Below are 19662 nucleotides of genomic sequence, written 5' to 3'. Positions count from 1 at the left end.
TACCACGCATGTTGATTCATATAACCAGCACTGCAATCAAGATACCGAACTGTTCCATCACCACGGAGATCCCTCTTGTTCTACCCCTATGTAGCTTTCACCATACTCTCCTCCTATGCCCCGTCATTAATCTCTGACACCCACCTATCTCTTCTCCAAGAAAACAATTTTTAACGTATTTAAAAAACAAATTTTTTTCAAGTGAAGATTACAACCAATTACAGTGTACTTAGAGCTTTTGCAAACTTTTTTAAAACTATGGAAAATTCCGTAGTCTATAATGATTTCCTGGTAGTTTAAAAAAATATTAGCTTAAGAAAGTTTGCATACCTAATATTTTACCCATATCAATTAATTAACCAAATCATCAAAACTAGCTAAAGCCTAAATAATTGCGAGGCATATAATGAACGTTTGTCATCTCTTTATGCATTTAAACTGTTTTACTCTTCCCCCCACCCGCCGCCCGTCCACTATTTTAAGGATGTTGTACACTTCAGAAAGGCGTGCTTTGAGGTCTTCATCCATAATAGCACAGATGTATGGCTTGCTGAAAATGCACTTTGCTACTCCAGAGTAGTCCTTGCAAAGCACTATTTTAATTCTCACTTGCTCTAACAGTAATTTAGGTTTATGGTGCCTGTTAACTCTCCGTAATTATATGTGGTGTTCCCTTTCAGTCAGAAAGATCACGGTTTGGCTAATAAATCACATAGTTCTATGATTTGCCGAGATTTTGAATGTGATTGGAACTTGAAAATATTTTTGTGTGCTTATAATTATTATGAAAATTATTTTGAAATAATTCCTTATTATTTATCATTAGGATTTGAAGACAGGGATTTGGTTTGGCACAGAGATTAAGAGCACAGGCTTTGGAGTCAGATCTGCTTTGAAAATTCCAGCTCTTGCTCTGAGTAGTTTTGCAGTCTGAGCAAATGTACTGACATCCACACCTCAGTGTCCTTATCTGTTAAAACTATTTCATAAGGTTGTTGTCTGGAGACTGAAAAAGAGATACAGCCTGTGAAGCTTTTCGCACGGAGCTGGCACTGAAGCTCACACAGTTTCTATTGTTATTAGCACATAAATCACTGATAAGGATTGTGGATAGATGGTCAGTTTCCTAGTCTCTTTATCTTCATGATAAATGTTTTTATGGTGGAAGTTAAAAGTTTACTAACTCTCAAAAGAAAATAAAACAAGCACTTCAGAATGAAGAAATGGTACTTTCACCATGAGTTTAGGAAAGGACACTGTCCCCTAGTTTTGGCTCTATAGTGATGGGTATTTTTCAGTGTTGTCTGCCATCTTACATGTATATGAATATTTGTCACATTTGTCATATGTCATTCTTTTGTCTACCAGATTCCTGTGTTCCATGAATCTCACTCAGAAATGTCTGACATTTAATTTTGGCTCAAGAAATTAAAGTGAACAGTCATTTCAAAACAGATTATCACGTTTGTTTACACCAGAAATTATTTACTATAAACTTACTTCATAATGAACGTTGTTTGAAATTGCCATTTAATTTATATTATAATATGATGTTTTAACAGTTAAAATAAGATTTAGGTAAATATTTTAAATATTTTCATTATCTACAGAAGAATTACTGTCATCACAAGAGAAATCTCCTGGTGTCAAGGATGTGGTACTAAGTATGGAGTATACTAAGAAATCAGATTTAGATACTTCCAAACCATCTGTTGAAAAAACCGTTACACATAAAGGTAATTTTTATTCAAACAAGAAGTTTTATTAATGGTAATGTTTTAGTTTGGGGAGAAATGGTTTTTATTATGTAACATAGCTAATAAAGTAACCTGTTCTCAAATTTATACTTTTCATTTCTAATTGCTTGGGTAAAATTTATGGCTTTCAAAAATGTCTACAGAATAATTAATTTTTAGGTATGCCCATAAACTATGCCCATCAATTACCTACTAACATGCTCTTGTATGTTTTTATTTATACTTGCTTTAGAGAAAACACCTTAATTTGAAGCATAAGTTAAAACTGAATTTGAAAAGAAACATGGTAATTTTAGAGCAATGTGTGTACAGCACATAACATTGAAAGGAATGAAGTTTATATAATTAACTTACTTTTTTTTTTTTTTTTTGGTAAATCAAGTTATTTAAATACCAGGGGTTTTGTTTATATGCCAAGATACTTAGAATATTTTTACATCTACTGCATCTGAAGTTGTTTAGGGAAAACAGTGTAATAATAAATCAAGTGCAATGTTATTTCTCAATTTTGTCTCTCTGAAGAAACAAGCTATGTGTATTTGGTTGCTGAACTATTCAGCCATAATTATAGATGTAATACCCCTGGGAGCTCATGTGCTTTAAGCCACAAAAAGATTTCCATATTTCACGAGACTTTAAGATAATTTCATCCACAAATCTGTATGTCATGTTCATAAGAAGAAAAGAGGGATGACTTCCAAATCTTACTCTCCTACCCTCGCTCTCCTACCTCTCTTCAGTCTAGTATCTCCATCTGTTCTATTCCCAATTGACATGCAACAAGCAAAAATCTGCACTGTAAATCATCAAACCATATCATATTTTTGATTGATGTAAACTAATTACCATTCTTTTTCTGAAATTGATAACATTGGACAGTGCCTGTCTCTGAAAATTGATCTCTTCTAGATTATAAGTGTTGATACTGTTTTTCTTTCCTCATTTATCTGTTTGCTTAGAGTAATGGTAGTTGAGAGCTTAGTTGAGATCCATTTTCCTTTTCAGTTCTTTGCTGGCTTGATTATTATATTTTTGTTTTATTTCAAAATTCTATAAACTGATTATTACAACACTGTTCTTATGTTCCTGCATCTATGTTTAATTTATGGTATACATTCTTTCATTTCCTCCTACTTTTCTTTTGTCTTTTTCTCTTGCCTAAAACAAGTCCTTTACTTTAAAGAATTTGTTAGGAATTAATATAAAAAACTTTGACAGGAGGCGAAGAAGTAATATTTATTGGGCATCTACTGTGTGCCTCTCATGGTTTAGTAGATGTTATTCATTCACTAGCTCATTAATGTGTATCACGATCTTATGAAGTAATTATTTTTATGAAGTAGGAAACTGGTTCAGTACATTTCTATTTATCTTTTTATTATAAAAATGTAAATACTTTGAACTTAGTTTAAATCAGTGTCAATTTCTTTTTTGACATTTCTGAGCTCTTTGAAATGAATACAGAATGTCCATAGTATAAATGTTTTTTTTTATCTTTGAGGACAGATAATATCAAATATCTATAGGAACAATAACATTTAATACTAAAAAATTAAATGTAATTGAAATGTTTCTTATTCCTTAACAGGCATAAGAAATCAGCATTCCAAAATAGCATTAATATTTTTTGTGTTTATTTTTCTATTTTGACAGCTTTCAGAATTAGCATAGAAACCATAGAAAAGTTTATACAATTTTAAAAGTCTTCAGAATTATAAACATTCTGGTATAGATATTATATAGTCAGAGATATTTGACATGTCTTTCTGGAGTACTGAGGCATATAGTATACAAGGGAAAAAAGAGCACCTTTTGAATACTTTTGTGTTAAGCACTGAGCTGAGTGCATTGATGTTTGCAACATATCAACCTTAAGAGGTAGGTATTTTTTTTTTTTTACAACTGAGGAAAGTGAGGAGTTAAGTCACACAGCAAGAAAAGGGGTTAGTTATCATACTGGAATGCTGGTAGTCTGGCTCAGGAGCCCACTGGAGTGTCCTCTTCCTTATCCAAGGTGGAAGTTTTATATGCTTTAAACAAATAACGTAAGCTTATATTAAGAAAACAAATGAGATTAGGAAAACTGTTAACTCCAGGAAAACATTTATAGATATTTAAAATTTGAATATACATGAACCAATGTATGCATATATACTTGCATATGTATATATACAACTTCATGCATTTGAAAAATATCACTCCTGTATAACCTGGCATTTTAAAGATGTTATGTATTTACTTTTAAAGAAGGGGAAGGGACAGAAAAAGAGAGGGAGAGAAGCATTGATGTGAGAGAGAAACATCAATCAGTTGCTTCTCATATGCACCCTGTGGGGGAACAAACCCACAACCCAGTCGTGTGCCCTGACTGGGAATTGAATCGGATGACGCCAAACCGATCCAAAACTGGTCAGGGCTAACCTGGCACTTTGTTTAAATTAAGAGACTCTGATAAAATTTCTTAATATTTCAAGTGGTGATTGCTTTTTACAAATAACAAATGTCCATTAAGTGTTTCCAAAATTTTTGGTCATTTGCATAGTGATGCAGAGCACGTTTAGAGTTTATGTAATATCTGCAAGGTCCATTTTTTTAATGTCAGATTTCTAGTCAGTTAGTTCATCGTCTTGTCAACCGATTTCAAATATAAAAGTTCAAAAATTCTGCTAAAATTTAGGGCAGGTGTATAGGAGTATAATTCAAGGGAGAGTGTTAATCAGTAGCCCTGTTGGAGATGTCTAAAATATGTTTGCTTTTTAAAATCCTGAACACTCAGTGTAGAAAAGATCATCAGTCCTGATTATTTTTCAGACTCTCTCTTCATATTGTTTTGTTTATAAATGTGCTCTATTTGCATTTCTATTATTTTATTAATATAAAGGCAATTAACTTATATATTTTGTGTTTTTTAAACATAATCTAGATGAGGAAGAGGATGGCAAGACTCCAACTCAACCACTGTTGAAAAAAGGCAGGCATTTTTCATCATTTTATTTTAATCCCTTTTTCATACTGTTAACTGTTTAACTCCAACTTTATTATTTTCTTTTTTTACCTCAGTTTTTATTTTCATGGTGAGGTGATGTTACAGTTATTTATTAAATGCAGATTATAAAAATTGTTATTAGTCCAATTAAAGAGTTAAGTCATCCCAGGAAAAGGTGACATATCCAAGACAAATTCGTTTAAATCATCATAGCATTTCTGAACTATTCAAACCCAGGAAGTCAGTAATAATTTTTTAATTCAAACTGCATGGTTTAGATGATAAGTAGAGACACTGAAATAGGTTTATTTACAGTGTCACTGCATTCTTTACCATCAGTGATACCCAGCCAAGTCCTTACTTTTGATACTAATGTATTTTTCATTTCAAAAATTACAATATTTCTCACAGTCCTGCTGCGTTTGGGAGATACACAGTCATGTCAACGTACATGAATTTTGTGAGAAGGAGATAGAGGTGAGAGTTATGGAGCAGTGTGGTTTGGTAGCCATATTTCATCATGCAAAGTCATTCGTCATGTTTGCGTACATTGTGGCAGCATGAAAAGTGAATGATGGACGTTCTGCAGAAGTGATCAGATTTCCTCCTATGGATGTCTGCTTTTACACATTTGGTCTAGGAGTTTCCTAGTAGTCATTTGCTTGCTCACAGAGCCAGTGTTGATTTTTTTTTTTTTTTTTTTTTTTTAAATTTCTGAGGAGTATAAATGGGAACTCCCTTGGTATATTGTTCTTTCAACGGGTAGCATATGGGTGCCCTTCCAGGGAGTTCCCACCATCTTTCTATGGTTCAAAGAAAGATGTGGTTATATGTGCTTTAGAATTGGGTGTCACATATGAAGGGGACAAATGTTAGGTAAGAATGGGAGTTTTTCTGTAGACTAAGAGGTTTCACCGTGATAATTGTCAGCTTGTATTGGTATGTCTTCCACTTCCTTCTGTGTTTCATATTACAGATAACAACATTTTATTTAAAAAATTATTTTTGAGCTTTAAATTATTGAGAACCCACATTACAAAAGAAATATATTCATGAAACAGGCATAAGCTTAATTTGCTCAGTTAGCCTAAAACAGCTTTTCGAAAATCAAAATCTAGCAGTTACAATTTTCTTGATTGGTATTTATGATTCTCTTTAATTCAGAATGCTTCAAAATACTTGAAATTAGGCAATGTAATTTGGATGAGTTTAGCTATTGTAAAGATGTATTTATCTGTAACCATCTTAAAAGTATATTTAAATCATAAACAACTGAAAGCTTATGATGGATGCCATATACACCTGTCTGCATTATAAACATTTAAATGTGTAAAAGTTAGGAAACTATAGGAATTCAGCAAAAGGGACTTTAATATTAGCTCCTTTACATCTTATTTTTCTGCTTAATCCTTTAGAATCCAAAGGCCCTGCTGTACCTTTAAACATAGCTGACCAAAAGCTTCTTGAAGCTAGTACACAGTTTCAGAAAAAACAAGGAAAGAATACTATTGATGTCTGGTGGCTTTTTGATGATGGAGGTAAGGTTGTTAATATATCTCTAACAGTTTTAAATTTACTGAAGTTGTGGGAATAGTGCTGAGAATTGGCATGTACTCCTTACCTATAGACCCCATTCCAGTTTTGCCAACATTCCTAGTAGGCAGTAGGATTAATTTTAGAATCAGGCGTTGCACTTACTTGTCATATCCCTTCATTGTCCTTCAATTTGAAAGTTGCCAAGTCCTTCCTTGAGCTTCGTTAAGTTTCATGACCATAATATTTAAAAAATATTACAGACCAATTATTTTGTGCAGGGTCACTTAATTTGGAGTGCTTTTTGATGTTTCATCATTAGTTTCAAGTTATGTATTTTTGGTAGAAATATCACAAGTGATGCTGTGCTCTTCTGTCTGTATCTCATCAGGTGGCACATGATTGTTGCTTTGTCCCATCACTGGTGAAGTTAGCTTTGCCTGTTGAGTAAGGTGGTTTTCACCATGTTTATACATTGAAGAGTTACTATTTTCCCCTTTTATAATTACAGGTATTTAGGGGATGAGGAGTCACTTTATGACTATGTAACTATACATTGTTACTGCAACTTTTACCACTCTCTTTAGCATCCATTGATACTTCTGCTTGAATCTATTGTTGTCATGGTGTGTTTGTGGTTGCCAGATGATGATTTACCAATCCTATTATTTCTTCCTTATTTATCACTTGGCATTTTATTGTTAGGAAGCACCTTCTCTTTATTTCTATCTGTGTGGACTCATGGATTCCTATTTTATTCAGTAGGATATGATTTATCATTCTCATTATTTATTTTGATATTCAAATTGTCCCTGATTTCTTGTTTAGTCTGACTTCTGCATCCCAAACACTCTATTTTCTAATACAATAAGGTGTTCCAGACTCAGTTTTGTAGTTTGCTTACACCAATGATTGAATCACCCTTTATCCAAGGAGCCCCGATTCTTTTTAGTGGAGACTGGTATTGAGAAGCAAAGAATGGGGCCTTGGGTATGCTCATTGGTACTAGTGTGTCACGGCCCCCAGGCCCTCTCAGTGGACAGATATAAGAAATATACATATATGTGTCTGTATGTGTGCCTATAGATTGAAAACCAATTCCAGTTCAACACTGCAGGGTTCAGTACAGATTCTCTCCTTTTGTTTCTCATTTCAGTGAGAAATGTCACTCCCATTAGCCTCAATGCATATTCTCATTTCCCCAATCTTTCCGTATGGGACTAATCTCCCAGCTCTGCCAGGCCCCCGTTCCGTGGCACTGAGTTCCTCTCGTGGACCCTCACTTCACTGGGCCTCCTTCCTAGGTCATCCTGCCTATGGCTCTGTGACTGAATCAAGGAAGGGCAGAAAGAAAAATTTTGTTTTATATTGAGTTGTTGTAAACACGTTTTGAGAGACCTAATTGAATTAAAAGTTTTTAATTAAGAAGTTAGCATTTAGTATGACTTGTTGTATTTTTATGATTCAGGTTTGACCTTATTGATACCTTACCTCCTGACTACCAAGAAAAAGTGGAAAGACTGTAAGATCAGAGTATTCATTGGTGGAAAAATAAACAGAATAGACCATGACCGAAGAGCGTAAGTCTACTTTAAATTGAAGGGCATTTAACTAGTAGTACTGTATTATTACTATGTAGATTTCATAGGCTAAACATTAGGCAATCCATAAAATGTCAGTTGTGTTGCTTTGTTCTATACCGAAGCTGAAAATTCTCAAATAAAACCTTATTCTTTTTAATTCAATCTTTGTTTAAACTGTAGGTACTTAGTTTTACTGATATGTAATATTTTTAGTATATTGATATTTTAGAAAGTCTTTATTAATATTTGTTATTAAAGTATTAAGCAGCTTTTTTTAAATTGGAGAGATGGCACAAAAATTACACATTCATACGTAGGATACATTTTGTAGACTCTAGACATCCAAAACGCAGGTGCTACGGTCATCAGTCTCTGGTTGGTCTGTATTGCCACCGTTCTAGTGCTGGCTTGAGTGCTTCTCCAAGTGTCTGTGTGGTGACTCTGACCTTTCTAGCATATATTTTGCACATTGCTCCCAATTTCATGTTTGGAAAGCAGAACTTTGATCACACGATTCTTCTGCCCAAAATACTTGATAACTTTTGCTCTGTTACATACCAGAGATAGTCTATGCCAAATGTGACAATTAAGGTCTTTTACAGCCTATCCTCCTGTTGTCTATTTTTATCTTCTGTTCCCCCAAGACATGCCTTATACTTCAGTTTACATTTGTGCACCTGCCCTAAACATGCATATGATTTCAGAAGACTTTTACTCCTTTGCCTACTCTCATCTCTCTACTATACGTAGTGCTTTACCTATTAAAATATTCCATTCTTAACGCTCAGGACAGTTGTTACCCTCTTCCTAAAGCCTTCCCTAATTTTTTTCCCTTGCCCCTCCCCTAGTTGTTACATTCCCTTCCTGGATCATGATACACTTGATACCACTCATCACATTCCAGGCTTGTGTTATGTTTATTTACTGTCTTAGATTTGACTTTTGTGGGTCTTGTAACATACACATAGTAGGCACTTAGTAGATTTATACCAGAATTCAACTAGGTGTTTATTCATTTCAAATAGTGAATTATGCAAGAAATAGTAGAAATAGTTTAAAATTAAACCTGTTGCTCATCTCTTTCCTAATATCCTAATTTAGAAAATTTGTTTCATTAAAAATAAAATCCAGTTTTGTTACTTGCTTTTCCTGTTTGTGTGTTTCAACTTTCCTGTTGTTGCCACCAAGGTTTCATTGCCAACTATGCCTCCAAAAAGGTATTTACTGAAAAGTCGGAGGCTTGTTGAAGCTCCTGTCCAAGTTCATTCTCACCTTCCACCCCACACCCCCCAAAATGCTACGAATTTAAGCTGCCATCATTTATTGCTTCAGTTTGGTCCAAAATGTCGTATTTGGGCCTTTTGAGGTATGCATTTGGCGTGTATGGAAGAATAATCCAAAAATAATTAAACAAACAACTGTTCACTAGTTTTCACTGAAATCCATACACTTAACATAGTTTGACTAAAGTTAATTTTTCAAGAACTATCTGCATTCAGATTTCATTATTAATGTCTTTCTCTGCCCATTATTGGATACTAGGAAAGATTCAGAGAAAGTAAAAGAATGTAACAGAAGTCTCAGGGAATTTTAGACATCTACTTTCTGAATGTATATTGTGAATTAATTCAGATGGGCTTGTTTAGGTTGTGATAGATATATTTCCTATAAATCATGCTTTTCAGATATACAGATTCAGCCCTGAATAGATTAAAACTACTTATATACAGCCTTCATGTATCTCAGCGCTTTTTATTTTTGTTTTAGGATGGCTACACTGCTTAGCAAGTTCCGGATTGACTTCTCAGATATAATGGTCCTAGGAGACATTAATACTAAACCAAAGAAAGAAAAGTAAGTTATTGAATAAACTACTTTATACACATCTCTGATACTTTTTGGATAACCTACTCAGACACTTTAGTAACAGATCATTCAATTTAAACTAATATGTGGCCTTTTTGCCTGCTGTTACATTTGAAGTCAACCTGTTATATTTAGCATTGATAGTTGGCATGCTTTTATAGTAGATATCAAAGTAAGTCTAAAGGGCCTTAAATTTTCAGAGAATTCAATTACTGCTTTATAAGTAATTTCTGAAAATTATTAATGCTACAGAAATTCTACATGGTTCTTTAAATTTCCATTGTTTATGTACACATTCATTATGACCACTCAGTCCCTACTCCATATATAAATTATTTCACACTGTTTTGTTACAAAAATAGAAAAACCTAAGAGTTTGCCTATAATATTTACATTCATAATTCTCAAGATTCAAAAGTGGATTCATGGAATAGTCTATCTGAAAATGGTATATAGTGATTGTTATATATTACGAGACAGAATTTTAATTATTCTCAGGTAAATGTTGAATAAGCGATGAAGTTGGTGTAAAGAACTTCATTTCATTTAGATAAAATCCATTTTAAAAAACAGTAAGGTTATACCTTGTTAGCTTGTAACCAAGGAGAGATTTATTTCCTATTATAAAACAATAAAAACTAGGAGTTTTGTATGAGATATGATACTTGAAAAGGGGTGTTCAGGACTCAGTCCCAGTATGTGTGGGAGGCTTCCCCACACCAAGCAATTTTCAGACACCAGCAGGGTATCAGAGAATTCAACTCAGTTAGGACACTGCCTACGCAGAAATAGAATCACATTGCACAGGTAAAGGGCTCAGCCCCATAAGAACTGCCCTCCACTTTAGATCCTGGTCACAAGCCCAGGCTGTTACCTGTACTTCTGGCCAGCTTGCTATAAATCAGAGGCTCACATGACTCCCTCTTCACTTTCAGTTTGCTAGAATGTCTCATAGAACTCAAGACAACCCATTTACTCACTGGATTACTGATTTATTACTAAGCATATTAGAGGATACAAATTAATAATCAGATGAAGGGATACACAGAGCAGCGTCCCCAACAAAGGAGCTTCTGGCCTTGTGGAATTTAGGGCCTGGCAAGGTGGTACTTGGAAGCATTCTGGTCTCCAAAAAGAGGGAAAGGGACCAATGAGCTGTTTTCCCCAGTATTTATGGAGGCTTCGCTACATACTCATGACTAAGCTGTTGGTCATTAGCAAATGAACTGAATCTGCAGCACCTTCTTTCGGGAGGTTGGGGGTGGATCCAGGGAGATGACTGAGATTTTCAAACCTCTAATCACACGGTGGGTTCTCCTGGCAGCCAGCCCCCACCATTAGGTGGGGTCCAAAAGTCATCTCATTAACTTTAAAAAAACCTTTATCACTTTCAACACCTAGGAAATTCCAAGGGAGTTGGAGCTGTGAGCCAGGAACTATAGATGAAGGCCAAATATCTTACAAACCACAATATTGCAATACTGAAAAAATGTTTTTCACATTTGTAGAGGATTAGAATGCTGTTCTGTTCTTTTACGATCTTTTGTCCTATTAAGTATATTCGGATCAGGAGATTAATTCTGCATCTTCTTAAATATTTAGTATCTCCCCTTTCCTCCCTTCAAAATGTTCTGGTGCCTTTTCTTACACTACTTTCATTTAATGGTACTTGAACTGGGAAAGCCTTTGAACGTTTTGAGTAAAGGAGTAACACAATTTGACTTACTGCTCCAAGAGGTCATTCTGGCTCCTGGGGTGAAAACGGACGTGGGTTTGGGTGGGGCGGGCCTGGGGCTGCGGGCTGACACGGAGAGTTCAGGAGAGGGGGGGGGCACAACGGATGGAAAACACCGACGTTTTAAGTTACAATTTTGTGTTTAAGATCTTCTTAAGTAATTCAAAATAACGTTAATTGTTAGTATTCTTTCTATTTTTTTGAAGTATTGTAGCTTTTGATGAAATGATTGAGCCATACAGACTTCATGAAGATGATAAAGAACAAGATATTGCAGATAAAATGAAAGAAGATGAACCATGGCGAATAACAGATAATGAGCTTGAACTTTATAAGACCAAGGTATTCTTTCTCTCCTTACTTTTCATTAACCTTCCATGTGATTTTTTAAAAATACTTAAGACATAAAAGTCAGTGTTAAGAACTACAATTTGTCATGGGTGGAACCAGTTGTGTCAGTTAAGTCTCCTATAAGTTGGATTTATATGTGGATGTTGTAAATAATTAGTTAAAATTATGGAACCAATTTTTATTATACCAAAATTGATTTTGGTTTCTTTTTGTCTACTTACAGTTCTATGAACCACGATAGATTCCAATTTTGAAATGGTCTAGGAATGATTTTGTCTTATTTCATTTCAGACATACCGGCAGATTAGGTTAAATGAATTATTAAAGGAACATTCAAGTACAGCTAATATCATTGTCATGTAAGTAATAATCTGTACTAAGATTTTCTTAGGTATTTATTTTATGATAATGCAATTAGGATTAATTTCTATACCAAGTACATATCTGTTTAACTCCCATAATGATACACTTTGCTTAAAGCTTATGGAGAAATCATTTAAGGTAGTAGTAAAGAAAAATCTTCAACTTATGTGAGTCTAAGTAATTCTACATCATAGTTTATTTTGGAATATTTTTTTTGTCCTTTTCCCCAATTTTTAATTTTGTTTAGCTTTGGAAACACTAGCATAGCCATCAAGCCATGGGGTATAATGGTCTGAAGTTAAAAATTTGGACCCCAAGCATCTTCTTCATAGAAATAATAAAGTTACTTGGAGAATTAAATTTAAAAAGATGTTTCTGCCTGAATCCCACCCCAAGTTCCCACAAACTTACATACAGATACATTGTCCTTGCAGTGAATATAGATGCTAATTCTCACTCTGGCTTTCCTTCCACTACACCAGGTTAGCTAGGTATTACTTAAATCCAAATTTCCTCAGTCCTGGAGCCTGGGTCCTTAAATAGGTAAGGAAAGCCCAGGCCTTCAAAAACATGCCAAATAACTGAATAAAGTAACACCGAAGGACTGTGCTTTTGATTTAACAACAAACATCTAATGCACCAGAAAATTTTAAGTTTTGCTGATAATGATCAAATACCTGTAACTGAAGATGCTAAAACAAAACATATTGCTAGAAATCTAGAAATACTCTACAGAGCAATTGGTCACTACTAAATAGAAGTGAAAGCTCAGAGAAGATAAAAATTAGTATGTAGAAATAATTATGTTTGAATTTTACTTATCCATGTATAGTTTCCACTTTCTAAATTCAGATAGAAACACCCTTCTAAAAGAACTATATACTTATTGAAGAAGGGGAAATTAGGGGGTTAATGTTAGATACTAAATGTGTTATGTATTCTTAAAGAAAAAATGTTTAAATCTTTTGTTTAAACTTGAAAAAGTAGAAATAGTGTTACAGTACAGTTGTTGCTATACTATTCAGAATTTCCCTGCACTTAAAAATATTCTTTAACTACGGTAATTTTTAGTTACTGTATTGTGACATAATTTAATTTTTATTACATTTTATTCTTTTCAACTTAAATGCATTGCTGAATTTCCTTTCTCTTTTTGATACCAGGAGTCTCCCAGTTGCACGAAAAGGTGCTGTGTCTAGTGCTCTCTACATGGCATGGTTGGAAGCTCTATCTCAGGACCTACCACCAATTCTCCTAGTCCGTGGGAATCATCAGAGTGTCCTTACATTCTATTCTTAAATTTTCTACACAGTGGACAGCCCTACACATGGTACTTCATTGCCTAGTGAAGTAACTGAAATCTTCAATGACACGTTAACATCACAATGGTGAACTGTGACTTTTCTTTCACTATTTCATTAATTTGAAAGCACACGGGGAAGTTGTTCCATTGATACGTGTATGGAGACTTCGGTTTTAGTCAATAATGTATCTCAATTTTCATGATGATTCCTTGCTGTTGGACTAAAGCTCATGAGAGTAAAGTTTTCCTTTGCTACTTGAATAGCAATAAAAGTGTGTTATTTTTGATTGGTGAAAAGAATACAAAGAGCCTTTAGCCTTGAGGTGCCTTCTGAAAATAACCAAATTTCATCCATATAGTCTCTTTTATAAATTTATAGAATGTCAAACTTTGCCTTCAGCCATTATTTTTATTTTTAGTCTCTTTCACCTTAAAATAAAATGGACACTGCTTTCCTTCTTCCATTGACCAGTTAAGTGTTGAGTACTGTATGTTTTCTATTATTTTTGTAAAGGTATATGTTAGCTATTAAAGGTGAAAGTTAGGGCAAGTTAATGAAAAATCAAAAAAAAGATGGGAACCAAAAAGTGACCCCAAGTTTAGGTTTGTATAAATATATATAAATGTAGACCTAGCAGGGAAAGGCCCAATAAACCTTTTTTTTTTTTTTTAACTGCTAAGTGGCTCATATTTCTGTCTTTATTCGATTATTTTTAAAACCATAGGGAAAGTTGAAGATTTATCCAGTAGTTCTAGGTAATGGTGAAAAATTATATATTGTCATTCTTTAGACAAAAATCTTCAAAATCATTTGTATTTATTAGAAGAGTGATTTGTCCTAATATAGAGTTTTTTCCAAATCTGAGGAACTTTTAAGAAATGCTAAACAGTTTTTCTGGAGGAAAAATATTGCCATTTCATAGATTATCTCAATAAACACTACATGGAATTTCACTATACCATCCTTTATAAATCATTAAATGTTTCATCAAATGGTTAAATGGACCACTGGTTTCTTAGTGAAATGTTTTTAGGCTTACTTCATTCAGTTGTCAAGTACACATAGTCTTAATTAATATACTCAGGTTTGAACAGATTATTCTGAACATTTAAATTTAATCCATTCTTAATACTTTAAAATTTTTGTGTTAAGAAAACTGCCAGTTTGTGCTTTTGAAATGTCTGTTTTGACATCGTAGTCTACTATTACAAATACAACAGTGCATATGTACTGTTACTAAAAGCTTTATATACAATTATTAATGTGAAGTTTTTCATTTTTTATTCAAGGAAGGATTTCCTAAAAACATTTCAAGGGATATATATCTACATATCTGTGTGTGTGTGTATGTATATGTATACACAGATGCATATGTGTACATATAAAGACATTTATGTTGGGTTTTTTGCATTTTAAGTGATCAAGACTCATTAAAAATTTGTTTTAATAAACGAAAGTTCAAAATTAGATAGAAAGAGCCAGGTTTCCTGGAGAACAAAGATGATAATTTGAAGGGCACAATTATCATTTAGTTAGAAAATGGAGAACATTTCATCTAAAGAGTAGGTTAATTGGTATAAGTTTCAATGGTGAAGAATTTATGCTGGTTTTAATGAATCTTGATAGAAAGCTATAAAAATTACTACTGTTGTTAATAGTGCAGTATTTTAGCTGCATGATTATGAACTAAGTTAATATAAAAAATGGAGATCTGATAATTTTGAATTCAGAATGTTAAGCAAATGAAGTAATTGTTTTTCCAAAATATTTTTTCCTACATTATAACTAACAGCATTGTTGCATTTATTGCAGGTTTCGTAGTGTTTGGGGGTAAAGATGGTAGAAATGTCACATTACTCAGTAAACAATATTTATGTTTGAGTTTTTTAATGGATAATAGGGCATGAACTGAATGCTGCTATCTTGAAATGTGCACAGGTACACTTACTTTTTTTCCATATTTTCCCAGTTCAGGAAACATCATTGTGGTCTGTACTGCAGGAACCAAATGTCATGCATCATACATGTGTGTATAAAGTACATAACATATATCTAAATATGCATAATGGGGAGGGAAATAGTGTCTGTGAAATAATGTAAGAAGCTTTTCACTTTTTAAAAAATGCATTTCTTTTCCTTAATACTAGACACCAGGTCAAAATTCCAAGGTTATTGTAGTGCTCTAATAAAGTTCAATAATTAGTTCTTAGAGATCTAGATAGTATTGAAGCTATTCTACTCTATTTTATTTATACTGAATTTGATTATTTTAATGCCAATTTTCTTTTTAGTTTTAATCATTGGTGATAACTTGGAAACATAATTATGCAATGGCATTTGACAGTTCATTATTTCTATAGGTAACAATTCAATGGGATTAGCAAGAATGGCAGTGGTAAGCTAATTATTAATGGTTAATTAAATCAAATATTTATTTGTTACATTATTTCATTTGTATTTTAGGTTTCCTTTTACATTCTTTTTATATGCTTTCTGACATTACATATTTTTAAAGACTATGGAAATAATTTAAAGATTTGAGCTCTGGTGGATGTTTACTAAGTTTGAAAATGTAATATTTTGATAATACTGTACTATAACTGTCACACAAATGCTTTTCTAATGTTTTAACATTGAGTATTGCAGTTGCTGCTTTGTACAGAGGTTACTGCAATAAAGGAAGTGGATTCATTAAAACTATCTAATGACTACTCATATTTTATGTTTTATAAATCTATGTCAACTTTGTAACTTAACCTCATTTATGTAATTATTATTGATGTCTGAGTTTTTTCAATGGCTTTTACCTTAATATTTATGTCTTGGGATAATCACTATTGGTATTGATAGTGTGATTGAGTCATATCTGATGTAGCTCATTCTGATTTTTAGAAAAATTATTTATCTTTTTAAATTTTACTTTATCTATCTTTGGCCCAAATCATGCAATTTATGAATGAGGAAACTAGAAGATTAAATGGGTTCATAGTTCCCAAATATAATCTGATTCTTTCCTTTCTAAGATATTTGACTGAGCTGATTTACAATTTAACAGAGCATTTTCACTTTCTCATCTGAAGATTTTGCAGTAAGTGTGTTATATATGCAGAACAGCTAATTATCCCTTTTTTACTCTCAAGAAAGCAGCTTGGAGCAATACAGGGAGTTTCCCCAGGCCATGAGGTAAATCAAGGATGGAGGCTGGCCTAGAGCCCAGGTCTTTAATCTCCAAGGATATGTTCTGTATTTAGTGCTGTCTGATCCATAACTGAAAGGGCTGTGCTAGACTGGTAATTTCCAAACTTTCTATACAGGTAGGAAACAAACACAGACTGGCTAGAGGCAGCCTTAATAGATCTGAAACCAAATGGACGTTTCCATTGTATAATCTGCTTATTCTCTTTGGGGAGTTAAAAGGAAATTCAAAGGCAACTATGTAGCATTTCCTAATATCAGGAATGTAATTCATCTTTGATCTAGCAGGGTATTTTGTTCATTCACCAATAAGAAAGATAAAAGCACTTGATATGCATCTGTCTTTGTGTAGCAACAAGATGTTTGTAGGATTTGAGCAAATAATTGGTAGTTTTATGTTTAACTGTTTATGTAAATATGGCACAAATCCTAGGATATACTCATCAGAAAGGACTGTTTAGTTTAGCTAGTTCAGATAGTGGATACACAAAATATGTTGGCGGGTTAACCAATTTGACATACTTTTTTTTTTTTTTTTTTTGGTGGACTACTAAATACCTAAAGATCTAAGTCTTGATGCTCTTTATAGAATTTGGAGGCAGTGGTCATAGACCTGTTTGATATACATGATAGGCATTTCAGATAAACTGTTAAATGGCGGCATTAAGAACATCAGCTCATTTTTTCCCTTGAATGTACCATTGAATTTTGTGTTAGACAAGGTAAGAGAACTATTGTTTTAAGGAAAATGTGAAGGCCTCTAAATTTATCACCTGCTGTTTTGCAGCCTTATTTGTAGCTGCTGTCCTCACAGATCAGGAACTTATTCCCAAAAATAACGGTGTCTGGTCAACACAGATCCTTTGTTCCACTCTTCTAGGATATGAATACAAATTACCATAGAATATGATCAGTGACCTATGGATATGCAAAAACAGAGGAGCCTGACTCAGTACTTATCAAATTTCATTAGAATACTGCTGAAGCCTTTGGGATGGATAACTGTGGAGATTTTGTCGTAGGAGTTATTTTAGCCAGTATAAGAAGGGAAGTAGTTTGCAGGGCAACTTTATATCCAACTCTTGTATCTCTAATAACAGATATACCAAGAAAAAGTTATAAAATTAAGAAGGCAGAATTTTTTACTATGGTACACATAAAGGCATATAAAAACTGCAAGACACATGATTAGACTTGCTCTTTTACGTTCTAAATAAAATTAAGCCTCAATTTAAGTCATTTTTAAATGAGAGCCACAATTCAAAAAGCAATAAGCTTTAGGAGTTTATCTGAATGCCCAATAAGCCACAGGTTATTTTTATTTTAAGCCCACATTTTTGCTTGAGCCAAGAAAAACTCTCCTTTGAGTACCTAAGAAATGTTACTAGTTAAGAAATTTAAAAGTTGACAAAGACAATCAGAATGGGAGGGTTGGCAGTAGGATGGAAAGTTATGCTCCAAGAAAAGAGGTTCATAGATTGTGAAAGATTTGCCTCTTTATGACTAAGTCTTGCAGCCATACTTCTTTTTGGGAAACAGTGATTTTGAAAATGGAAGTCAGGGTGGTGGTTTTTTTCTGAATTTCTAAATCTGTTAATCAGCATCTCTTACTAGCTCTTATTAGCATGGTACCAGTCTCAGAGGTATAACCTATAGCTTTCAGGTATCTATTTCTGTATAGCTTTTCCATTAATTAAGATAACTTTTTGTTTCTTGTCTGTGTACCTGTGAATTTAGTATTGTTGACATAAATTTCACACTTTTTGGGGGTTGGTAAGGAAGCACAGGTGTGTCATGTATTGAAACACTGGAACACTGGTTTTCCAACTTTAGTGTGCATTGGAGTCACCTGGAGAATTTGTCAAAACATTTTATTCCTGCCAATCTCTTCTGAGTGAAGTTCCTCCATCACAGGAGCTGCTTCTCAGTATAATTCTCCCTTTTTTATGTCTGCCTTTGTCCTTTACTCATGCCTTATCTATTGAGTTCCTTTCACGAAGTACATGTATTTTCATTTCCTCTCACACTAGCTGTGAATTTAAATAATGACTTTCCAAATTCATCATTGTTTCCCTTTTATATTACATCTTCATCAGTGGCAGAAATAGAACCTAAAGTAACCTAACAGAAAAAGGAAGTCCAGGAAGACAGTGGCTGAGTTCAGGGACTCAAGTTAGTGTGAGCAAGGATTCAGAAAATGTCATTAGAGCTCTGTCCCTACCTTTCCTGCTCTGCGATTTGCTTCTCAAGCTTGACTTGATTCTCTGGGTAAGCTGTCACCATGTCGTGTCCACAGTGGCTTCTGAAAACACCATACTCGATCCCTACAGTCTAGCCATGACTGTAGTTAAAAAGAAAAAGAGTGGTATGTTGGCAGCAGAATAACATTATTTGTCAGGAGCCATATCCCCTCCCTTGGGTTTGCCCTTGGAGGCTGCGGTTTATATAGCCCAGGAAATTAGGAAGGGCCTCAGATGGCCAATCCAGCAGGGCTGACTGCTCCAGAGGCTTGGTTGCCCAGGTCCCAGCTGTTTATTCAAAGGTCAACAACTCTGTTGATCAAAGGTCAAACCTGGCCTACTGACACCATTACTAGGTTCCCAGATCTCTGCAGCAAAATGCTTATTTATAACCACTCCCCCGACCCACCTTCCACCCCAATCCAGCAGCTGCACAGCCACCGCCAACTCAAAGTCTGTGTTCAAAGGCCACTGGGCAGAGGGTTGCTGATTCCCTTGTTTGCAGCAGCTGGACAGAGAAAGGGCTTCTCTTGTCCTGTCTCTTGAGGGGAGTGTCTCAGGAACTCACTTCCACCCCAACCACTCCTACACACACACCAGGGGGCAGCCTCTCCTTTATTTTCCTTCCCCTTTCTTTGCCAATGGGTCTTAATGACTCATGGGGAAATGCAGAAAGGCTCTACTAGTAAGCTCTAGATCACAGAAGTGTCTGCTTTTCCTACAGTACCTAGAAATGCAATAACCATTTA

General features: G+C 34.2%; 1 protein-coding gene across 3 annotated transcripts in view; it reads left to right on the top strand.

Annotated features, from left to right (window-relative positions):
* SLC12A2 (solute carrier family 12 member 2) overlaps window positions 1–16157 on the top strand; it is a 93019-nt gene extending 76862 nt beyond the window's left edge. The window contains exons 20-27 of one of the 3 annotated variants that reach the window (XM_054589867.1): window positions 1611–1736; window positions 4681–4728; window positions 6159–6281; window positions 7745–7856; window positions 9627–9713; window positions 11667–11802; window positions 12103–12170; window positions 13338–16157. In XM_054589867.1, coding sequence (XP_054445842.1) covers window positions 1611–1736; window positions 4681–4728; window positions 6159–6281; window positions 7745–7856; window positions 9627–9713; window positions 11667–11802; window positions 12103–12170; window positions 13338–13473 — 836 coding nt within the window. In that variant the 3' untranslated portion in view covers window positions 13474–16157. Of the gene's footprint in view, window positions 1–1610; window positions 1737–4680; window positions 4729–5154; window positions 5221–6158; window positions 6282–7744; window positions 7857–9626; window positions 9714–11666; window positions 11803–12102; window positions 12171–13337 lie in introns of those variants that run through there. The other 2 variants (XM_054589868.1, XM_054589869.1) reach the window with 2 other exon arrangements.
* Window positions 16158–19662: the final 3505 nt, after the last annotated feature.

The sequence above is a fragment of the Pteronotus mesoamericanus genome, unplaced genomic scaffold (assembly GCF_021234165.1).
Source record: "Pteronotus mesoamericanus isolate MK-2021 breed Mesoamerican mustached bat unplaced genomic scaffold, CSHL_Meso_final scaffold_167, whole genome shotgun sequence".
NCBI lineage: Eukaryota > Metazoa > Chordata > Mammalia > Chiroptera > Mormoopidae > Pteronotus > Pteronotus mesoamericanus.
This window is presented reverse-complemented; position numbering and strand designations above follow the sequence as displayed.